The 20,116-nt window shown below is 43.0% G+C and overlaps 2 protein-coding genes across 2 annotated transcripts; both read left to right on the top strand.

Moving 5' to 3' along the window:
* Nucleotides 1-2,292: 2,292 nt before the first annotated feature.
* On the top strand, nt 2,293-7,511 carry prrg4 (proline rich Gla (G-carboxyglutamic acid) 4 (transmembrane)). The gene is made up of 6 exons (XM_062386871.1): nt 2,293-2,906; nt 3,304-3,467; nt 3,551-3,578; nt 3,950-4,088; nt 4,589-4,783; nt 5,600-7,511. The coding sequence occupies exons 1-6, from the start codon at nt 2,741-2,743 to the stop codon at nt 5,625-5,627; spliced, it is 720 nt and encodes a 239-aa protein (XP_062242855.1). The 5' UTR covers nt 2,293-2,740; the 3' UTR covers nt 5,628-7,511.
* Nucleotides 7,512-7,827: 316 nt separating this feature from the next.
* On the top strand, nt 7,828-19,647 carry qser1 (glutamine and serine rich 1). The gene is made up of 13 exons (XM_062386870.1): nt 7,828-8,318; nt 10,313-10,422; nt 10,848-10,985; nt 11,093-14,344; nt 14,678-14,982; nt 15,347-15,463; nt 15,554-15,687; nt 15,776-15,963; nt 16,372-16,509; nt 16,595-16,692; nt 16,969-17,115; nt 17,538-17,633; nt 17,777-19,647. The coding sequence occupies exons 1-13, from the start codon at nt 8,209-8,211 to the stop codon at nt 17,915-17,917; spliced, it is 4,974 nt and encodes a 1,657-aa protein (XP_062242854.1). The 5' UTR covers nt 7,828-8,208; the 3' UTR covers nt 17,918-19,647.
* Nucleotides 19,648-20,116: the final 469 nt, after the last annotated feature.

Below are 20,116 nucleotides of genomic sequence, written 5' to 3'. Positions count from 1 at the left end.
TAATGTTTGAGTTAAGCAGATCAAATAGAAAACTTCCAAAAGTGAATCTATTCAGTAAATTGTCCTTATTACTATTGCACTTGATTAGAAAAATTGACCATGCAACAAAATCCTCAGAGTGCAATATAATCCTGTCTAATATAACTGTACATATACTCATCTGCTTTAATGCCCCATTCCATTTTTTTTATTATTTATTAGACTGTAATGTTCCTACTTGTCTCAGTCATGTTACGCATTGTACCGCAGGGACATCTAACTACAGTGACAAAGGATAAAATAATAAATAAAATAAAAACTGTTTATGGAAACAGACAGATTGACTACAAATGTACTTTTTAGAAGGTTATTATTGTTCTTTTATCTCCATAATTATCACTATTAACATTATTATTTATCTGCTTCCCTCTGCATGTTAAGGACTTTGTATTTTAACCTATTGTTTGCTTGCTGTGCAGCACTTTGTACTTTGTGTTGGTACTTTGCGTTGCTCCATGAATAAAATAATTATTATCTTTATTAATAACATAGTGAACAGGAGGAAAACCATAAGAAACTACAAATCATCTCAGTGCTCATTCAAGAACCTGACTGTTGTCTCAAGATGGACTTGTGAACCATAAGTACAGAATCTGAACACTCCCCATGCTACTGGTCACACCGAGCACAAACCTCGCTGCGTTAGCTTGGGAATTCCCCTGCAGCGAAGCCCTATTAATCATCTTAGCTTGAATATTATAGTATATTGTATCATCTGACATCATATATAGGTAAAGTCTGGAAGTTCTCATTTACTTCTCCCCTTTTCTTCATATCAACATTCCTCTGGGGAAATCCGAGAGCCTGACAGTGTCCAGAGACGTAGCCAAGTACAAGAGAGGGACTCTCGCTGCCCTTCAATTAGCACCATCCAGAAGTCAGTGAGATAATGTTCAATTGCATCCTATCTCTGCTTTACATAAACACTGAGCAAGAGGCCCGGAGGCTCGGAGACAGATATGACTATTTACACAGAGTGTGAAATATAAACACTGCCGGGGACGATAGTTCGCTGAGCAGAATGGGAAACTTTATCTTGGACTTGTGTTACTGCATGTTTTGCTGTTTTGTCATGTCTGTGAAACTGCTGTAGTCACCATTCTTTGCAAGGGGAAGAGCACAGATGCAACGTATTCTCAAAATCTCAAAATCACTCGGGAGCCCGTCACTCAAGCGTTTCCCATACAAGGCCTGTCCACGGTGGTGCAGTTACCGGCTCCCGAGCTCTCAGAGATGTTGTTAGATTTACTGCTTATAAAAGAACAGTCCTTGTGCTAGAAATCAAACTCGTGGAGTCTTCAGGGGAAAATACAAAGACAACACAACAAAGATCAGAGTTTGTCTGCAGAGGAACCGAACAGTGACAGGGAATGTTTAGTCTTTTATAACGTTGAATTTAACTTACATTTAACCAAGCCAATACCAACTAAAACTATTACATGGTAGCCTCTTTAAAAGTTATTTAAGTGTTTTATTGTTTATATACATAAATATTAGAGCATTAAGTCCATACAATATATATATATGGTTAGGTAGATATTGTGTGTGCATCGTAATAAACACAGTGACTACATTTTGATCAGGTACTATGACTTGTGATGTGATTTGTTCTTCCTACTCCTTTTTGAGAATAGATGCCTCATTTGAATTTCTCTCAAGGGGGATTTTATATGAATGTGGATGTGTTTTGTCCTTTTAGAGGAAATTAATGTTCCCTATTGAGCTTTACAAATTAAATATTACTCCCATGTATGAATTTAGGCTATACATAATTAATACACTCATCATTTCGATTTTCTCCACAAGATGGTGACAAAAACATTTGCTTTCTGCTCTTGCTCAGGGCAAGTGTCCTGAGTTGACAGCAGCAGTGTTTAAATAACATAGAGGTAATGAACTCGGGTGGAACGATGGCCTGAGACGGGACCACCGCACCCTGAGTGTCCCTCCGCCCCGGTCAACAGAGCATCCTCCCAGTCACAACTTCACCTCAACAATCTGTCCCCCACATCCACTTCGTCAGTGCCCATTCAAATCTTTAAATGACAAATTGCTGTGGTGCTCGCAGGTGAAGGGCAGCTTTTTAAGTGACGTGTGGTTCAGAGCAGAGGCCTGCAGATGATGAGGTGTTAGTTAGGGTGGAGTGCAGCTGGGGGCTGTGAGTCACAGGTCAGCTGACGCGCGTTCGATCCCCTTGAGCACTCCTGCCTGGTCATGCACCTTCCACTTCCCTGGTGCCAGCCGCCACCTAGCGTCCACTTGCAATTCATGCAGCCTTTCTCGAGTCATCCAGGTAAACGCGATCGATTGGTCGAGACTGCGCAGGTGGTGTAGGAAGTGAAGTTCAGAGGCCACATCTGTTGGGAGTCAACAACACACACAAGAAAGACGGGGACACCTTCCCCCTGCTCCTCTTCCTCTCTACCCCACCGGAGCTGTTTTGTGGCGACACGAGGACCCCTCCGTCCACCAGCTCCATCTTTTCTGCCGCGTCCAACTTTTTCCCACCGGGGCGTTTTCGGGAATATCGCCGAACGTTTCCTGAATCGTCCGATCGAGGCCGTGGCACGTACCTGCCCGCCGCTCCTTTATCTCGCCGCTTTCGCTTTCTCCGCGCTCCCTCCATCCAGAGCCGCCCCCCTACCCTCCACAGGTCATGTAGGGGAGTCTTGTCGCTGTGTGGTTAAAGGCTGAGCGACAGATGGACCCAGGAGGAGACCCTGTCGGTGAATGCAGCACCGCGTGCCCGCGCACAGGTGCACGCGCCACCATGTTGCTTCAAGCGCTCGTGCTCCTCCAGCTGCTGTCATGTGGAGATCTGGCCTGCACGAGGAGGCTGCTCGCCACACAAGACCAGGACCAAGAAGGTGAGAATGATTTTTGTATTTTAATATCATCCCTAATCAATACACTGATCACCCCCCCCCCCACCCTCCCCTTTGTGGTGTCTTTATCAATCAATCCCCTTGATAATCCATTATCTAGGACTCTGGTGCAGTGATTGGCCCAGACTCACCTGGGGTCTGTGTTTTCACAGACTCATTCAGTGATGCAGCAGTGTTCCACATTCATACTTTTACTTTTAATTTTAATGAACAATATAATGTGCATCGTGTCTCAAATAGCTTATTTGGGTGTTTGCATTATATTTATGTGTACTGTAAAGGTGACGGTTAGTGTTTGTTGTCTGTATTTGGTGGCGAATGAGGATTAATAAAGATGATCTGGTTCAATCTAATCATCCACCCTGTGCGTCTGTCTCAGTGTTCGCAGATGAGGGGGACGCCCACTCGTTCCTGGGTCGCCAGCTGCTGTTCAATCGGTTCGACTTTGAGATTTTCGTCCCCGGTAACCTGGAGAGGGAGTGTCATGAAGAAGACTGCAACTACGAGGAGGCAAGGGAGGTGTTTGAGAACATCCCGGATACAGTTAAGTGATGCACCCTCTGGGGACGTTGAATGAGCTCAAAGAGCAGAGGTGTCCGTACTGATACTGATTGTCTGTTTTACAGGACGCTTTTTGGAAGAAGTACAACGATGGTAAGAAAGCCACGCAGAGTAGTGGGTGTTTGCTCAATGCACACTTTTTGGCAAGTACAACTTTAGTGCTTTCCCAAACCAGTTTCACCACTTATTCAGCAGTGCAACATCACTTTGGAAAAACAAATGCTTGGTATACAACTCAAGCAGTGGCTCAGATTGAAACTGTGGGTGAAACTGTGTGTCTTGTGGTTTTGTTTTTACATCATAGAGATACTACTGTAAATAATTAAACTAGTTTCAGATGAGGAAGAGGAACAGTCACGTATTGCTCAGCCGGGTACTTTTATTACATCCAGTATATATCACTGATATTATCTGACAAACTCAGCCATGTCCTGTTACGCTCTGTGCTTTGTGATGATCCACAGCTAAGGACAATCGCCCGAACGTGGATGTGACGTCTCTCCTGGTGGGCCTGATTATTGCTGGAGTGGCCGTTGTTGTCATCGGCCTCCTGCTTTGGTATTTCTGCCATGGCAAATGTAAAGATAGTTTCAGCCCGTCAAGGTGAGTGGGAGGGTCTTTGTTACCAGTAAGACATACAACCATCTTTTTAGCAGCAGTATTTTCAAGTCTGTAGATACTTGTGCAACTCTTTTGTACCTTACACCCCAGTATTTGAATAAAGCAACAAGCTAAACATTTTGTATTATATACTGTCAAATAAAACATACATTTTCCACAAGGATATTTTCATATTATGACAGCTTAAATTCAGTTTCTACAGTATAATTAGATACTTCTCTGTTACTTTTCTGTAGTCATTACCTATTCAAATTCAAATTAAATTTTCCTGATTAAGTTTCTGTTTATTCAATATTTTGGCTGTGCACCTGTTCTACTAACATGCTTCTGGCCCTTGCCACACCAGGTACCACCCTAGGTCGGGAGCCTAACATGTATATTTTGTTGCCCACAGTTGTCTTATCACTTCCAGGTTATCACCAACCTCAATACTTTAAGTAGGTCACAGGTGAATGACGTGTGTGTCTCTGCTTCTCTCACAGTTCCATACGGGTTCGCACTGGGAGGACTAACGCTTCTCTAATAATGCGCCGGCTAGAGGAGGCGTCCCTAAACCCTGTGCAGCCACCTGGGCCACCACTCCCTATGGAGGTGATCGTCCCCCCCGGGCTGCCTTCCTACGAGCAGGCAATTGCAAAAAGTGGACAGCACGACGCCCCACCTCCTCCCTATCCTGGGTATTTACATATGCTTTTGTGTTTACATGTTGCACACACATCCAGATTTATGAGGACTAGGTGCTGGACAGGACCAAACAAAACCAGAAGACAAGAAAAAGTCCGTACACCAGCTGAAGCTCCCACTACGTTTTAAATGATCTCTTAGATAAGGATTTAGGCACAGACCTGGAGAAGGGGCTTTTAACGCTATGTATTTAATGGTCTATATAAATACTAATTGTTTTAAAGGTTTATTTAATGTTTTGGGCACAAGCCCTTTATTCAGTGGCCCAAAATGTTACGTGTGAGTTCATTGAAAGGTTTGTGGGAACTTTGGTTGGTGTGCGGACATTTCTTGTCCTTTGAGTCTAGACAAGTTTCTCAAAGTTGAAAGACTGTAGTGAAAACAAATTCATTGAAATTCAATTGAGAGGTTTTTTTTCTTTCTCTATAGACATAAATAGACATGGATCATTAAAGCTAGGGTTGGTAATACTGAAAAGATGCAGCCCGTCAAACTGCGGGTAAAGTCGGTAACCAGTACCCCGATTTGTATACCCTGAGGTCATGTCTAAACATGGCTTCACACATATTTGTTTTTATATTGACCTAAACCTATTTAAGTTTAAACTGAGCTTTGAAGCAGTTGAATTTGCTGTAGTTCTGAACCTGAAGAGCAAAGCAGTGTCTAAATACTTCCAGCGTGTGTTATAGCTCACTTTTCAGGTTCCTCTTCTCCACTCACACATACATTCATTCCCAATGCAGGCTGTAGTCACTGACAGGTATTTTATCGTTAGTTTTTATAACGTCTCTCTTTGTTTCTGGTTTTAGGTCACGCCCTGGAAGCATCCGGCGGTAGTACCTTCAGGAATCAAAAGCAATACAATACAACTATCATTCTCAAATGTTTTAATCATCACAAGATTTTAAATGGTGCCTTATGCCCTTTGTTAATTGCTCTGATTAACCTGTGTTTTTCTACTCACACACACACCTTGGAAGTGCAATCTTCTCTCTTTTTGACATACTATTTCCTCAGCTGTGGGTTCAGTCACATAACCTCTACCCTCTGCCGAATGAGCTTTATAACACATTTTACTCAGTTTGCTGCTGTATTTGTCAAAATGAAAAGGAAGAATCAGTACAGTGTTGGACATGAGTGCTTTAAATTGAGGGAATACTTGTTCTCTTAAAGGGTGGTTGTTTGCGATACAAGATTCTGAGCGAAAGACAAGGGTTTGGTTTCATTACACTAAGTATTAATGGTAATCACTGAGAAAGACTGGTGTGTTGTCATATGGTTTCCTGTCTCTTTGTGAAGGAAAATTAAAACATGGTGTCATGGTTCACTTGAATGAAAAAAAACAGATTTTTTTTTAAAGTTTACTTTAATTATAGCTGTGTATCAACAAATGTTTTAGTTAGATTTTTTTTTTTCATGTGCTGATTTTTTGTTCCTTTATAAATTTATAATGTGTCGGAAATTTATATAATTATGAGACTGCTCTACTAATATGTGAAGGTTTTAATTTCATGATCTGTCTTGTGGTTGGTTTTAATAAATGTATTATGAACTCTTCAGAGATGGTTTTATAACATTTCCTCAGGACAATTTTTACAGTAAGACCATTTTTGCTGTGATTACAAGATAGTATCACTTAGAACAGATGTTCAGCATGTGTGTAACAAAGCCACTCAATTAGCTGTAGCTGGAATGAGTCATTTTAATTACACAATGCAGAAATATGAGGTTATGCTCACCTTCACCAAAGTCTCATCATGACATGAGGATTTGCCGAAGCCTCGTTGGTTTAGGCTGACCCAAAGCCCAAAAAAAAGTCTTTTCCAGATGTTTTTCGTCTCATCTGCCAACTGTATGTGAGATTGTCAATGTGTGTGTGCAAGCTGAAGAGAGCTGTATGTGGCTATTTACACATTTTGTAATTTTCAGGATTTTCTCATCCACATTAGATAAAACGTGGTTTATTCTTCAACTGTAAACTGTGCAAACTGGAACGCTGATGTTGACATGATCCTGGAAGTATAATGAGTTTACACCGAAGCAACCTTCCTATGTCACTTTTCTTTTGTGTGAACATTGACTCGTAGAGGTTTTCATATCAGATTTGAACACATCTGTATGTAAAATGTTTACGGTTGTCGTTAAAATGATTGAGGACTATGTTCACATGTTTCAACAGCTTCACGTGAGATGCACAATTTTAACTGGGTTGAAATAAATAATCAATAAATCTTATTTTTAAAGTCAAAATGTATGTCCTGAATTGTCTGACAAGGACACGGTGATGTTAGGATGACATTTCTTTTGGTCTCTTCTTTAATCAAAATTCTTGTAACACACAAATAAAATGCATTAAAGAAATATCAGCAGCTGCAGGCCAAAGGATTTTAAACCCCATATCAAGATTTTGGATACTGTTTGAACGCTTGTGTGAATACCAATACTGAGAAATTGACATGTTTACCTCTATTTATTATCGAGGATGGCAAACGGTTACCAAAATAAAGTGTAGCTGCTGATTATTTTCAGTCATTTCAGGGTCTCACAAAGTGGAACAGCTATCAACTATTCTACACATTTCTAAAGAAGGGCCTGTAAAAAATTAGTTCATTTGCCTGTTTATTTTTATTATTGATTTATTCATCAGGGTTTGGGCCGGATTGTATGACCAAAAATTATATCAAGATAAAAAAAACAAATAAATGATTCTACAAAGTTGAACTTTTGTTGTATTGTTATTTATCAAAATTATGTTTGTATAATTTGTTTTATTGCCCAGCCGTACCAGAGCTAAATGAGAGTATGCCCAAGACTGTATGGATGGATGGACTTTATTCATCCCAAAAGGGAAATTCCTGTGTTAAAGCAGCAAGGTATCCCAGTATATAAGATGTAAAAATATATAGAAAAAAACAAAGCTATACAAAATATAGATTAAAAACTAGGTATACAGAATGTACATATATAACAGTGCAATGGTAAGACCACTTTCATTCTTGACATTATCGTTATTATTTCCCCACTTTGCTACAGACTGGTGGTTCTGGTGTCTGTCAGGAACCATCCTGGGAAACACGCAGGTGGGAGTCGCACCAGCTCGGAGGTGGAAGGAAGGGAAAGTAGAAAACTTGCAGCCCAAGTGAGCGGTGCATCCTGGGAAACCTACTGACATGGGTACGTGAAGCCATGCAGGGCTTCCACGGTTCCACGGGACGGGAGGTGAACTCACACTGACGAGCTCCGAGGAGGAAAAGGGCTTTTTTAAAGTCGAACACAGCGCAGCCTTGACGGAGGCTCCGACCGGACTGCTCTGCCCGGTCGACCAGCGGTGTCGGACGCGTGCTGCCGCCGCCGTCACTGCTACGATGCGTGTTCGCTGCTCCACGAAGCTCCGTCGGGGAAGCGACTCCTTCACCGGATGATGGACAGGAACTACCCGACCTCCAGCTTCGCGGACGCGCTGGCTCCACCAGCACAGACCGTAGCTTCTTGGGCCTATGACCGCAGCGCAGCTAGTATCAAGCCGAGGTAAGGGGAGATAAAGCGGGAAGGTGGCGGGTCACCCTCCCGAAGGAAAGCTCGGGGATGAGGGGGGGCCTTGGAAGATAAAGTGCGGGGGTCCAGGTTGTTGTCTGCGGACACGTTTTATTGAATTCGAGCGGGGTTGCCTCTGAGTTGTCAGTGTTTTCTTAGCCGCCGTCACTGTCGCCCACCGATGCTAGCACACCGTCCCCTCAGCATGGCCCCCGGGCAGAGTTAGGAAAACTGCGGACCGGTGTCACGTTTGTGACACATGCAGCTCGAGCTAGCATCGTGTCGGCCTCTTTTCTCCCCCCACAGGTGCCAGTAAAGCCCAAACAACAGAGGCAACTAGCCACCAGTGCTAATCATGTCAGTCATGGCTCTTCACGTTAGTGGTGCACAGCTCCTGGGGTTTTCTGAGGCGGCGTGTCCCAGCCTCTGTGTTTCGGTGCCACTGTTATTGTTTTATGAAGAGTTAATGGACCGTAGCTGACTCAACATTATATAAAATATATTTGTTATATAATGTTTAATAAAACTGACGGACTGTATTCAGCAACTAAACCAAAGTTACAGAACTCCAGCTACAGCAAGAGGTCAAATTAAAGTCCAAATTGTAGTAAAATAATGGTGTCCACAAGCAGTGAGCATGTAGTACTCAAAAGTAGATCTATTGATAATGATAGTAGTAATAATAATAATAATAATAATAAAATGCAGCTTACGGTGCTTTACTAAGTTTATTTTACTTTTATTTAACCAGGCAAAGTCCTGTTGAGATAAAAAACTATTTTTCAAGTGAGTCCTGGCCAAGACCGGCAGCAACACAAACAAAGTACCAGTTAAACAGGTAGAAAAACGAGAGATACAACGTGTAACAAGAGTTAAGGTGCAAAACAAACATCCTTCAAAAACCGCTGTCATGCCAGCGATTCCAGTTACATCAGAGATACCTGTGCACGTCCTGGACCCCTGAACAGACACATCTAGGTTCCACGGATCCTTCTTTGAAAACCCCTGCTTTACGTAAACCAGAACAAAGGCGGATTAGCAACAGCACATTTTAACACAATAAAAGATGTTAAAAAAAACGAAATGTTGATCAATGAAGGGTTGAAGTCATATTAAGATTGCAATTTAAAAATATGAATGGTGAAAAGTTCTAATTAAGATCGAAAAAACAAGACTTGATCCTTTTTAAAGAAAAACATGTTGACGGAGAGCGTTTCTAACATGTGGCGGGATTTTGTTCCAACTTGCATAATTACAGAAAGCTGTTTCACCATATTCTTTGTAGTTTATCACAACTGTCCTCCTCCCGACCCCGTGCAACACACAATTAGTTATTCTACCATAAAAGTAAGAGGATGAAGCGCAAAGTCAAGAGGAGGTAAACTAAAATGAATCGTCACATGCTATCAGTCGTCATCTGGGCTAGTTCACTACCACCTACTGACCACTGTCCTGGAAGGTGATCTCAAACATTGGACCCCAACTGAACAAATTAGGGTTTGTTATAACATGATGTGTTCAATTTCACAACCATGGAAAAGTTTCTTATGAAAATGTGATTGGGCATTTAAGTTGGAGGGACCAGAAGTAGAAACAGATAACTCCCCCTCAGCTTTGTGTCCTCGGATGTTTACCTTGTGGCTGAATCAGATCCGATTGGCTGGATCTGATTACCAGTGATTTAATTTCTGTTTCCCATAAATTTTCCCAGGAGAATAAGAAGTATGATAACATACATACAATTATTACTTGCTATTTCCCCTAATTGGTTCAGGCAAACACTATCGTATTATCCCAAAAACTTAATCCGAGCTATCATTGTGTTTTCTGCTAATATTTCGTGGGCCTCCTGCAGCTGTTACTCAGGAGACAGCAGCCAGTCAAAGACAGAGTTGCTTCTTTCCATGAGCTGGATTTCCTTGTTCATATAAAGCTTGGTGCTCTGCTGCTGAATTTTAGCTGACATGTATGATTGTGTGTTGATGCAGTCCCAGTTATGGTGCAACACACCTTGATGCAGAGCTCCTCCAGCGGCAAAGCTACACCTCCACCCACCAGCTTCCCACCTACACTACGTCACAGCTTCCTGTTGCAGCAGGTGAGTTATAGATGTTCTATATTCAAATCACGCAAGCTGCGTTTTGTGTATTAGGCTAAATGTGTAAGCCTACTGTTATAAATTAGCTATTGTAGTGACATAATTTTTATTAACACCTAAATAATGACTTCTCATGATTGTAATATATTATAATAAGATTTTTTTTTTATATTGTTGAAACCCCACTGAAAACGTAACAGGAATTTCCCCTTTTTATTGGTGGAGACGTCTCAGAGGCAGATATCTGAGGCCGACTGTTTGCTTTCATTTATTAAAGTTTAAGTAAATGTCACTAGAGTATAACCTTTCTTTTGCTTTCATTTAAGGTGAACTATATTTTAAGATGTTGATTTTGTTTACTTGGGACATGGGATCTATGTTCACATAGTGTCTTTCAGTGATCATCTCCCTCTTTTGCTTTTCAGGAGCTCTTGACTCAAACAGTAATAATCCTGAGACCTCAATCATGAGCTTCCTGTCAGCCATGGAGTCGAGAAGCCTTCAGGCTGGTCCTGTAAGTGCCTCACTACTTACTCCCTTTAGACCCCCATCATGGCCTGCAGGTGAGAGCACATCCAGTCACTCAGTCTTTTAATTATTTTTGAAAAAAGTAATTAAATATAAGAACAATTTTAAAACTGTTGGTGATTTTTTTTTTTTTGTTACGCAGGTATAAACTCCTCCACCACGGAGCTGTACTTGACTGGTGCCCTGCCTTCCACTGCCACCTTCCCCTCTCCAGCTGCTCTGTCATCCTATCAGCACACTGGTGCCTACCCTCCCAGGAGTTATGCTACCAACCCATCCCTGGCTCTCCAGGATCCAGCCTTCAGCACCTCCACCAATGGCCTGTTTTCTCACCCCGACCCCCTCCTACATCTCAAATCAAGCCAGACCGTGCTTCCCACTTCCCTGGCCTTCAATCATCTCTCTGCCCCTGCTCTGGGCTCCACGTTGCCTGTCCAGTCTTCCACATACCGCTCAGCCCAGGAGTCAGCCCCCCACCTCCTGCAACCCCAGTTCAGCCTGCTCCCTTCTACCGTGCCTTCCCAACAGCCCTACGCAACCACTGTTTTTTCCGGCTCCATTGAAAGAGCTCTTCAGCGTGAATGTAGTGTGATCAAACACCACCAGAGGCCTTCTAGCAGCCACACAGCCTCAGAGCAGTTGCCCAATTCTGAGCACTCGTTATCGGGGTACTTTGTCTCTGGCAGTGAAGCAGATGTGTCCTACCAGCAGGACCCTGCCCGTGAAACTCCAGTGTCGTGCAGTCCTTCCACAGGAGTAAATTCATCTCAAGGGGTCAATGGCACTCCGCAGCCTAAAACAGACTTGGTAACTCAAGCTTATTCGACTACGTCAGTGCCAAAGGCTAAAGACTGCTCTGCCAAACCAGCTCCACACTCTGGGGGTGCGGAGCTGCCGAGTGGGTCTCCGGAGCGATATTCTTCCCCAGGCCACAACCAGAATTCAGTGATTTCTAATCAGCAGTCTCTCCACCTACCGAGCCTAATGTCCAACAGTTTGTCTCAAACCTACATAATCCCACACACACAGTCACAGACCCCCACTTCCACTGCAGACAAACTGTCATCCCTTTACAAGACCCTGCCTTCTCTCTCTTGCCACTCTGGCAATGTGGCAACTGTCAGTCAGACACTTGTTTACTCCACCAGTCCCAGCCTGAGCCAGGACCAGCAGGTCCAGTACGGAGCCCAAGTCCAGGGCTTGTGTCAGGGGATTCTCTCAGAGAGCTACCCAACATCCCACTCTCAGGGTGTTCCTAATGTGACTTTTACATCTCAGTCACAGGGGCAACCTTCAGTGACTCATTCTCAGAGCTTTGCCACAGTACAATCCATTAACCAATCCCTTAACTCCTCCTACCCACCCACATGTGTTCGGAGTCTGTCTGCATCCAATTCTACACAGGATTACACTCTCATGCAATCCTCAGTGGGAGGTAAAACGCACAACACTCTCTCCCAGCAACATAAATATGTTCTGTCTGCACCACTGCCTTCCTTCTCTTCATCTGCTCAAGCCTTAAACAATAACATCAGATCCTCTATACAGGATGTAAAGCCAACGTACGGCAAACACAAACTTGAAGAGCTACCGATGCAGGACCTTGAGGCTCTCCACCAGGCAACTATGGAGGCATCGGTAGCAGAGAACAACATGGCGGCTCACAATGTCATCTATGTTGTTTCAAAAATGGATGACCATCATAAAACGCAAAGTGTTATCCGAAGCAATTCCCGCTCTGATGACCAGCTCATGGGACTGGGTCATACACACACAGAGCAAGTAACGGATGAAAGAATGGGTTCCCTCAACCAACAGCACATTCATCTAATCAGCACCAATGTTCAGGACAATGCAAACTTAAAAACGGCAAACTCCAGTATTGTATCTTCACATGTACCTCTCCAACTCAAATCTCCTGAGCCACATCAACAAAACCACCAGAATCATAGTCAATCCCAGAGCCACATCCCGGCAGCCCACACCCAATATATCACCGTCCCCAACACTCAGGTTCTCCTCGAGCCCAGCCAGATGATTTTGCTTCAGCAGCCCATTGTCCACCAGGGTCAGAACCATTCAAAGCTTGTCTCAGTACAAAGTATCCAACAGCAGCAAGGTTTGGGCCAATTGCAGGTCCAGTATCTCCAGATGGATCGGGAACTGCTAGGTCCCAACGGCACTGAACCCCACAGTCAGCAGCAGGGCACAGTTGTGTCCGAGCAGAGCTCAGGATGCCCTGACTCCTCGAAACACCACTACAGCCACTCGGCAAATCAGCAGTCAAACGATGCCAAGAACCACTTTGCTCTCAACTCCATTTGCTTCCCTGAATCTATGCTGCTCGCAGATGAGAGAAACATTTTGTCGAATGTTGATGACATCCTGGCTGCAACAGTCGCAGCCTGTGGCGTCACCCCACAAGACTTTGTCAAAGCTGCATCCTCCACCGAGGCTGAAATGGCAGTGATGGCAAGTGCCGCTGATACGAAAGGACACTTCCAGACTGTGGATATAAGGAACATGTCACCTATTTTCTCCTCAGCACAACATTCGATCCTCACCAACAATAACTCCCACACTTTGACCATGACACTAAATGGACCTCAGATGGCCACAGACACTCAGGTCAGCAGTTCTGACATTAATTCAAACGGAGATGGAGGAAGCTCTGAGAATGATTATCACTTAGGTGGCCATTTGTATGATCCCTCGGGTCTACAGAGCAGCATCAAAGATAATCTCAAGTGTATTAAAACCGAGGATGGTTATATTGAGGGCCCAGGCGGAGAAGACTACCCCAAAAAGAAGGCTCGCTTCAAGTCCTTGACCAAACCAGGTGGTCCTGAGGAGGACAGTGGACAGTCCAGAGGGGCCAAGCGCAGTGGGATGGTAAAGCGCCAAAACTCCAGGGGCAGTGAAGTCGGCTCGCCATCTACTTCACACAGCGTATTTGATGGTTGTCCGCAGCAGGAGAGAATCAGGCAGAAGATTCGTGAGGTGGAAGAGAAACAGCCAGAGGTCAAAACCGGCTTCATTGGCTCCTTCCTTGACTTCATAAAATCTGGCCCCAAGCAGCAATACTCTCCGAGTCCTACGCGAACGATAAGTCGACCCAGAAAGCTGTCCACCTCATCCAAACCACTGCCATGTGTTTTGCCCGCTTTGCCACCCAAGTTGCAGACTCTGCCGGGGCCTGTGATTTCACATGAACCACTAGCAGCGAGCTCCCAGCAGAAACGTCTGGATGAAGATCTGCAAAAGAACTTGGAAACGCTGCCGTCGTTCAGCTCAGACGAGGAGGAGAACACCGGGAAGAACCAGGCCCTGAGGAACAGCATTAGCTCAGCACTCTCAGCTCTGGATGAGTCATCAGATCGGAAAACAAGGGCAGGTAATAACAATAACACACATCTAGCCTTTCTTTATGTTACCAGAGCATCAACCTACTATTGTTTATATTAATGATCATAACTTATTTTTCAATTCTTTTTTTTATTTCAATTTAGAAAATTTTAACATATCCTAAGATGTTTGCAACAAATACCACAAGGCTTTTTTTTGGGGGGGAAGTGAATTGGAATAATGCAGTGTAAATTAAAATTAAATTAAATGTTTTCTGAAATGTCTTTATTATTTACATGTTTGTCCACTGCAGTAGTCATTTCACTTCAGAAAACGTTTTTCTTCAACACATTCATATGTTGCATCTACAACCCTTCTCCAGAAAACACAATCCCTGGTCCGATGATGAAACCAGATCAATCTTCCATCATGCAGCACGCTGTCAAAGAGACCTGTTTCCCACAGGTAACCACTCCTCTGCAAGCAACCAACTCTGTCATGGGAGCGGCTGCGTTTGCTGCTAAAGACAACTCCAAAGAGATGGCCCCGGGACAGGTGGCTGTGCAGCTGATGAGTGTGGCCATGGAGGGACTGACTGACGAGGAGCTGTCGGACAGTGGAGGGGAGGGAATGTACCGGGAGAGAGATGAGTTTGTCGTCCGGAATGAGGACGTTGAAAACTTGAAGGTACGAATGGTCAACAGCATGGGTTGGAAAAATGGATGCTTGTGAACATGAAGTTTTAAGTAAAGCTATAGACGAATCATTAAACATGAAATCAATGTTGACTGACCTGTCAGAGCTCAACTATATCACCCCCTGATGTAGTCGCACTTATTTAATTGAACAATCCTTGAAGGTGTCTTATTTGCTAAAAACCAAACTTGCGCTTTCCCTGCAGCGCCAGCTGCTCCACCCCAAATTAGGAATAGTTAATCATTTAAGATCTCATGTATGCTCAAATTGGAGCAGTTACACTCGCTTATCTTGAACCTGATCTTGTGCTGCATTCTGAAACCTGTCCTGTACTCTGTCATGTGCCTGGTTCCAGGTAACAATGGGAGTGGGGAGTGAGCCTCCGGCCATCTGGAAGGTCCAGAAGGCTCTGCTGCAGAAATTTGTGCCTGAACTCAGAGATGGAAAGAGAGTCTTCTCAGCCACAAACAGTGTAAGTTAAAACAGCAGTAATACACATGGATATGCAAGAAAGAGTATTTGATCATTCAAATGACCTTTGTTTACGTCTGTGTGTGTGTAGTATCTTGGATACTTTGGTGACGCCAAGACCATGTACCAGAGGGTTTATGTGAAGTTTTTGGACACCGTGAACAAAAGGGAGTATGTACGAGTTTGTAGTCGGAAGCCACGTTGCAAGCCTATGAACTCACTAAGGTACGCCAAGAGGACTGACAGCTGAAATTGTTTTTGTTTTTTAAACGTGTGTTGTCTGTAGTGTAACGGTCTCGGTTCTGTCACACAGGGGTGTTCAGGTGAAAACTTTACTGGGCCTGACAGCGAATGCTTCCTCAGTCTCCCAGAGCCAAAAGCCTCGTCCCAAGCACCTTAAGCCACGGGCAGAACCTCCACCTAAGAAGAGGAGGAAATGGAAGGAGGAGTTTTCCCCCACGGCCTCAGGGTCATCTGCAGAGGAAGGGGGTGAAGATAATGGTACAGCTGCCCTTTGACATTTCTCATTAAATATAGCTTGTTCATGCTAATATGTTTTCATTTTATATAAAAAAAAAAAGATCTAGTCCAGACTCGCACACCTGAAAATGCATAACAAATAAACAATTCATGTAAATGCCAGTCTAACTAGACAGAAGATTTTCTTGTTTAACTTCTACAAATGAGAAATGTGCTGAAAAGTAAGAACAGGGATTTATTTGTCTGGATTGAAAAAGATGCAAAGCTGTTGTGTAAGTCTGGGTTAGATAAGCTTTGCATTGACAGCTGGTAGCCACGTCGCGATTGATATGACACGATCAGGAAGTGAATGAGGGCAACTGTGTGTTCACGTGGACGAGGCCTTGGTTTCGATACATCTAAACATCTTCTGGATCTTCTCACTCTTAGAGTTAAACCCTTCGGTGCCGTTTGCTTCACGGATCCTCAACACTCGAGCTATGAGGGAGACGTTCAAGAGTTTTGTGGAACTGCTCATCAGCGTTGTCTTAGACGAAGACGTAATGACGGCACTTGAGAAGGCAAAAGGTGAGTGGATTTACTCTTTGGACAACAAGCTGTTCTCAGCGAGGGCGACTTAATAATGGGTAAAATCTGACTTGTCATGTTTCAGATGAGTTGCTGCTGCCACATATGAAAAGAGTGGACGGGATGATCACCGACAACAGGAAACGGCTGCTTCACAAACTTCCCATAGGTCAAGTCCTCAAGGTGGGTGTCCTCGGAACTACACATTTATGTTTTGTTGTGAGATTAATGGAAAAGAGAATCTCAGCAGAGCGAGTAGAGATAGTTGTTACTTTCTAAATCAGTAATAAATTATCTGTCAAACACAAGGCGAATATTGACATCAGTCTTCTCCTTCACCTCCTGGTCACACAAGTAAAAACATGTCTAGATCTATTTTGATGACAAAAGGAAAGATAACTCTCAGGACCTTAACTACAGTGTCTGAAGCTGTGTTACATGACTGTTCTGTGTCTTCAGGCGGCTCTTGACAGCTTCCCAGAGATCTCAGTGGTCACTGAGCTGAAGAAGGATGGGGAAACTCCTGCCTTCAAGGTGCGTCTCAGTGGTCGGGCCTACAACAAGAAGACCATGAAGCCCTACAAGATGCCTAACAAAGTGCCACAAGTAAGACAAAAAAACAAGTGGAGAGCTCCATGTTCATCATTTCACATCTGTTGGGAGAGTCAGTCGCCTCATGCATCTCAGGTGACCTCTTTGGCCAGACAACTTCGGAATGTGACCTGAGTAGTCAATTTTAAATGTTCCCTCCGTGTGTCTTGAGTGTGTTCTGACTCGCACTTAAAGTTGTCTATTGGTGACTGAATCACCAGAGACGAATGTTCAAGCAGGTCTAAATGGGAGCCAATGTTATGGTAAAATTCTGTCTGCACTTATCTGTCCAGCAGAGGGCGCAGTGCCACCATTATGCTTCTCTCACATTTCTAAGAGCTTTTAACCACTGTGTCCCTTTTCCTGTTATGCTCTCTTTTAATACACTTATAGAAAAATGAAAAGCGTTTTTAAGACTTAACTTTTCCTCTTTCCAGGAATACACAGTGGACCAGCAGAAAACCCAGTGGTTCTCTCTGTACCATTCTCTACAACATTACAAGTACCACACATACCTCATGTGTAAGGACGAGGTGAGACATCGTCTTACACACGTCGACTCTTTGTTTTTTTCTGCTTTGACTTCAGATGCTTATTATTCTGCTCTGCCTTTATTGTATTAAAGTCGGTTAATGGAATTTTGATAAATACTTAATACTGTTCTGTCCTCTCTCAGATTGCATCTCTGCGGCTGCAGACAGGAGACCTCGGGCAGGAAGAGACCGCACAGCAGTGTCTGCAGAACGGTGCTTGGATTGAGGGGCTATTTGATCGCTTCGGAGAGCTTATCAATCAAGTGCAGCAGGCCTGCAGATGATCCATCCCCGCCAGGGCTGATTTCTACATCAAAAAAGACTTAAATACACTAAGTCTAATACATAAGAAGAAGAGGATGCCTCCAGCTCAGAGTGGCAGCGGAGAAGGATGGAGTGAACCTCTCCTTCCGGCCACTCAGAGATTTTAATCAGGGACCTGTCGGTGGACTAATCTGAAAGACGTTCAGGGGTCTGTGGTACAAAAGTGGAACGAGGCCAACTGTGGGATGGCAGCAGAGTTTATGGTCTGTATCACTGCGTCCGAGCAGGAAGCCATAACCTGATCCACAGAGGACAAGGACTTGTCCGGGGACTATTTTGGAAGATCTCTGCATTTTTCTTCTCCTAGCCTTTGTAGCTTTTGTAGTTAAAAGCCCACTTTTATTGGGCTCTTTTCATAGATTTCTAATTTTATAAATCATTTTTTTTAGCTGAATACCAGATTATAACCAGTAAGTATGCACTAGATAGAAAGCATTTGGCAAAGGAAATAGAGCACAGCAAATAAAAAGAAGCAGAATCTGATCGCCTACAGTTTTAACAAGCCTTCAATCATTTGATAAGTAGGCTCATACACAGAGTTGATATATTGTAAAAAAAAAAATCTCTCTATATTATATAACCGTAGTTATATACTGTAAAACATCCATTTTATAATGGAGTGCCAACTTATATATAATGTACATTTTGTATAAAAGAGCAGGGAGGTGGGAACTGCAGCAATTCTCCTTTGGAGGAATCTAGTAACTATATACTGTATCTATATTGAGTTATAACACTTCACACAGCCCTTTGCTTATAAGATGTGCAAAGGAAATTGCAGTTCCAGCACTGCTTTTAAAAAAAATAAAAAATAAATTTTGTTAATCAATTATTATTACCTTGATTGGAGGGTAAATGAGAAAAATTGTTGTCTTTATACTTCTTAACAGACAGCCCACATTTTTTGACGAATAGATATATATTTTTCACAGAAGTAAATATTGTTATGTTCACTACACTTTTTATGACACTTTTTTTCCCACGGTTTTAAAAGAATTGACTCTTTATTGGACAGTTACAAGTTGTATGCTATCAAAGTGATCTTGTTCTTTAAAGATGCAGTTTGTAAATAAAGTGCTGCATGTATTAGGCAATTGTTTTTGCCTGTTTGTCTGTTGACCCGGTCTAGATTCACAAAATGCTGTGATTACACATGAGTAATAGCGTAGAGGGATTTCCTACATGTATACAACACATTATTGCAAAGACTATTGCAAAGTACTTCTTCATCGCCGAATCACGACATTAAGGGGAAGGGGTGATGTTTGTTTTTCAGTATTTGCTCCATGAAATTACATTGCATCGTACAACTGTCCAGAATCATAAGAAGATGGTAAAAGTGGCCTAATATATGATCAAGTGAAGTGTTTGAATGATGGGGAACTGTAAAAGTTAATATGTTCTTTAAATCTCACAGGAACATAATGCTTCATCTGCGTTCGCTTGTTTGTTAGTTAGCGTGAGTACGCAAAAACTACTCAATCGATTCCATAACATTTCGGGGCAGGGCATGACTTAAGAAAGATTGTCTCTAGTTCAATTGTGGATCCAGGATTTCTTTTCACTGTCTTTAACATTATGAGATAGTGTTTGTCGGAGCAGATTCACAAATCAGTCATGTTAAGAGGACCGCTATACATAAGTGTGGGTAATTTGATGCAAATGCAAATAAAAATCAGGATCTAGTGAATTTAAATGTGGTTTCATGACTGTTGGACTGTGGCGGAGAAATACAATCTGCCCTTTTATGTCCAATCATGCCATGCTCTTAAGAAATATTTAACCTTGTACCTAGAACACGCCTATCTAAATACTAATCATTCCCTTTATTGTGCAAATGGAATGCACAGACACTTCTCTCTTTAAATTTTTTTTTACGAGGAAGACTGTTGGATTTTAGAAAGTAGAGGATATGATTGTGTACCAGGGTAGTTTGGTACATATGATTCGCTCCTTTACACCATATATCTTTTTAGTTATTTAAAGCATTTCGCTTTCAGTGACAACACTGAATTGTGAGAAGAGAGAGTGGGAAAGGGGTCAAAACCGATTCTGCAGGTGGATCCAAGGCTCTGTAAAACCAGATTTGATGGAAAACCTCGGCTATTGTCTGCTGTCTCTCGTGTTGGAGTGAACAAGAGGGGGTGGGACCCCATCAT

Source organism: Platichthys flesus, chromosome 1 (genome assembly GCF_949316205.1).
Source record: "Platichthys flesus chromosome 1, fPlaFle2.1, whole genome shotgun sequence".
Classification (NCBI taxonomy): Eukaryota; Metazoa; Chordata; class Actinopteri; order Pleuronectiformes; family Pleuronectidae; genus Platichthys; species Platichthys flesus.
This window is presented reverse-complemented; position numbering and strand designations above follow the sequence as displayed.

Excerpts from the sequence above, each read along its gene's own strand:
- prrg4 (XM_062386871.1), top strand. The coding sequence starts at position 2,741 with ATGGACCCAGGAGGAGACCCTGTCGGTGAATGCAGCACCGCGTGCCCG. Across the intron at positions 2,907-3,303 it reads ACAAGACCAGGACCAAGAAG|TGTTCGCAGATGAGGGGGAC; the intron begins GTGAGAATGATT and ends CGTCTGTCTCAG. Across the intron at positions 3,468-3,550 it reads TTGAGAACATCCCGGATACA|GACGCTTTTTGGAAGAAGTA; the intron begins GTTAAGTGATGC and ends TCTGTTTTACAG.
- qser1 (XM_062386870.1), top strand. The coding sequence starts at position 8,209 with ATGATGGACAGGAACTACCCGACCTCCAGCTTCGCGGACGCGCTGGCT. Across the intron at positions 8,319-10,312 it reads GCAGCTAGTATCAAGCCGAG|TCCCAGTTATGGTGCAACAC; the intron begins GTAAGGGGAGAT and ends GTGTTGATGCAG. Across the intron at positions 14,983-15,346 it reads AGGACGTTGAAAACTTGAAG|GTAACAATGGGAGTGGGGAG; the intron begins GTACGAATGGTC and ends GCCTGGTTCCAG.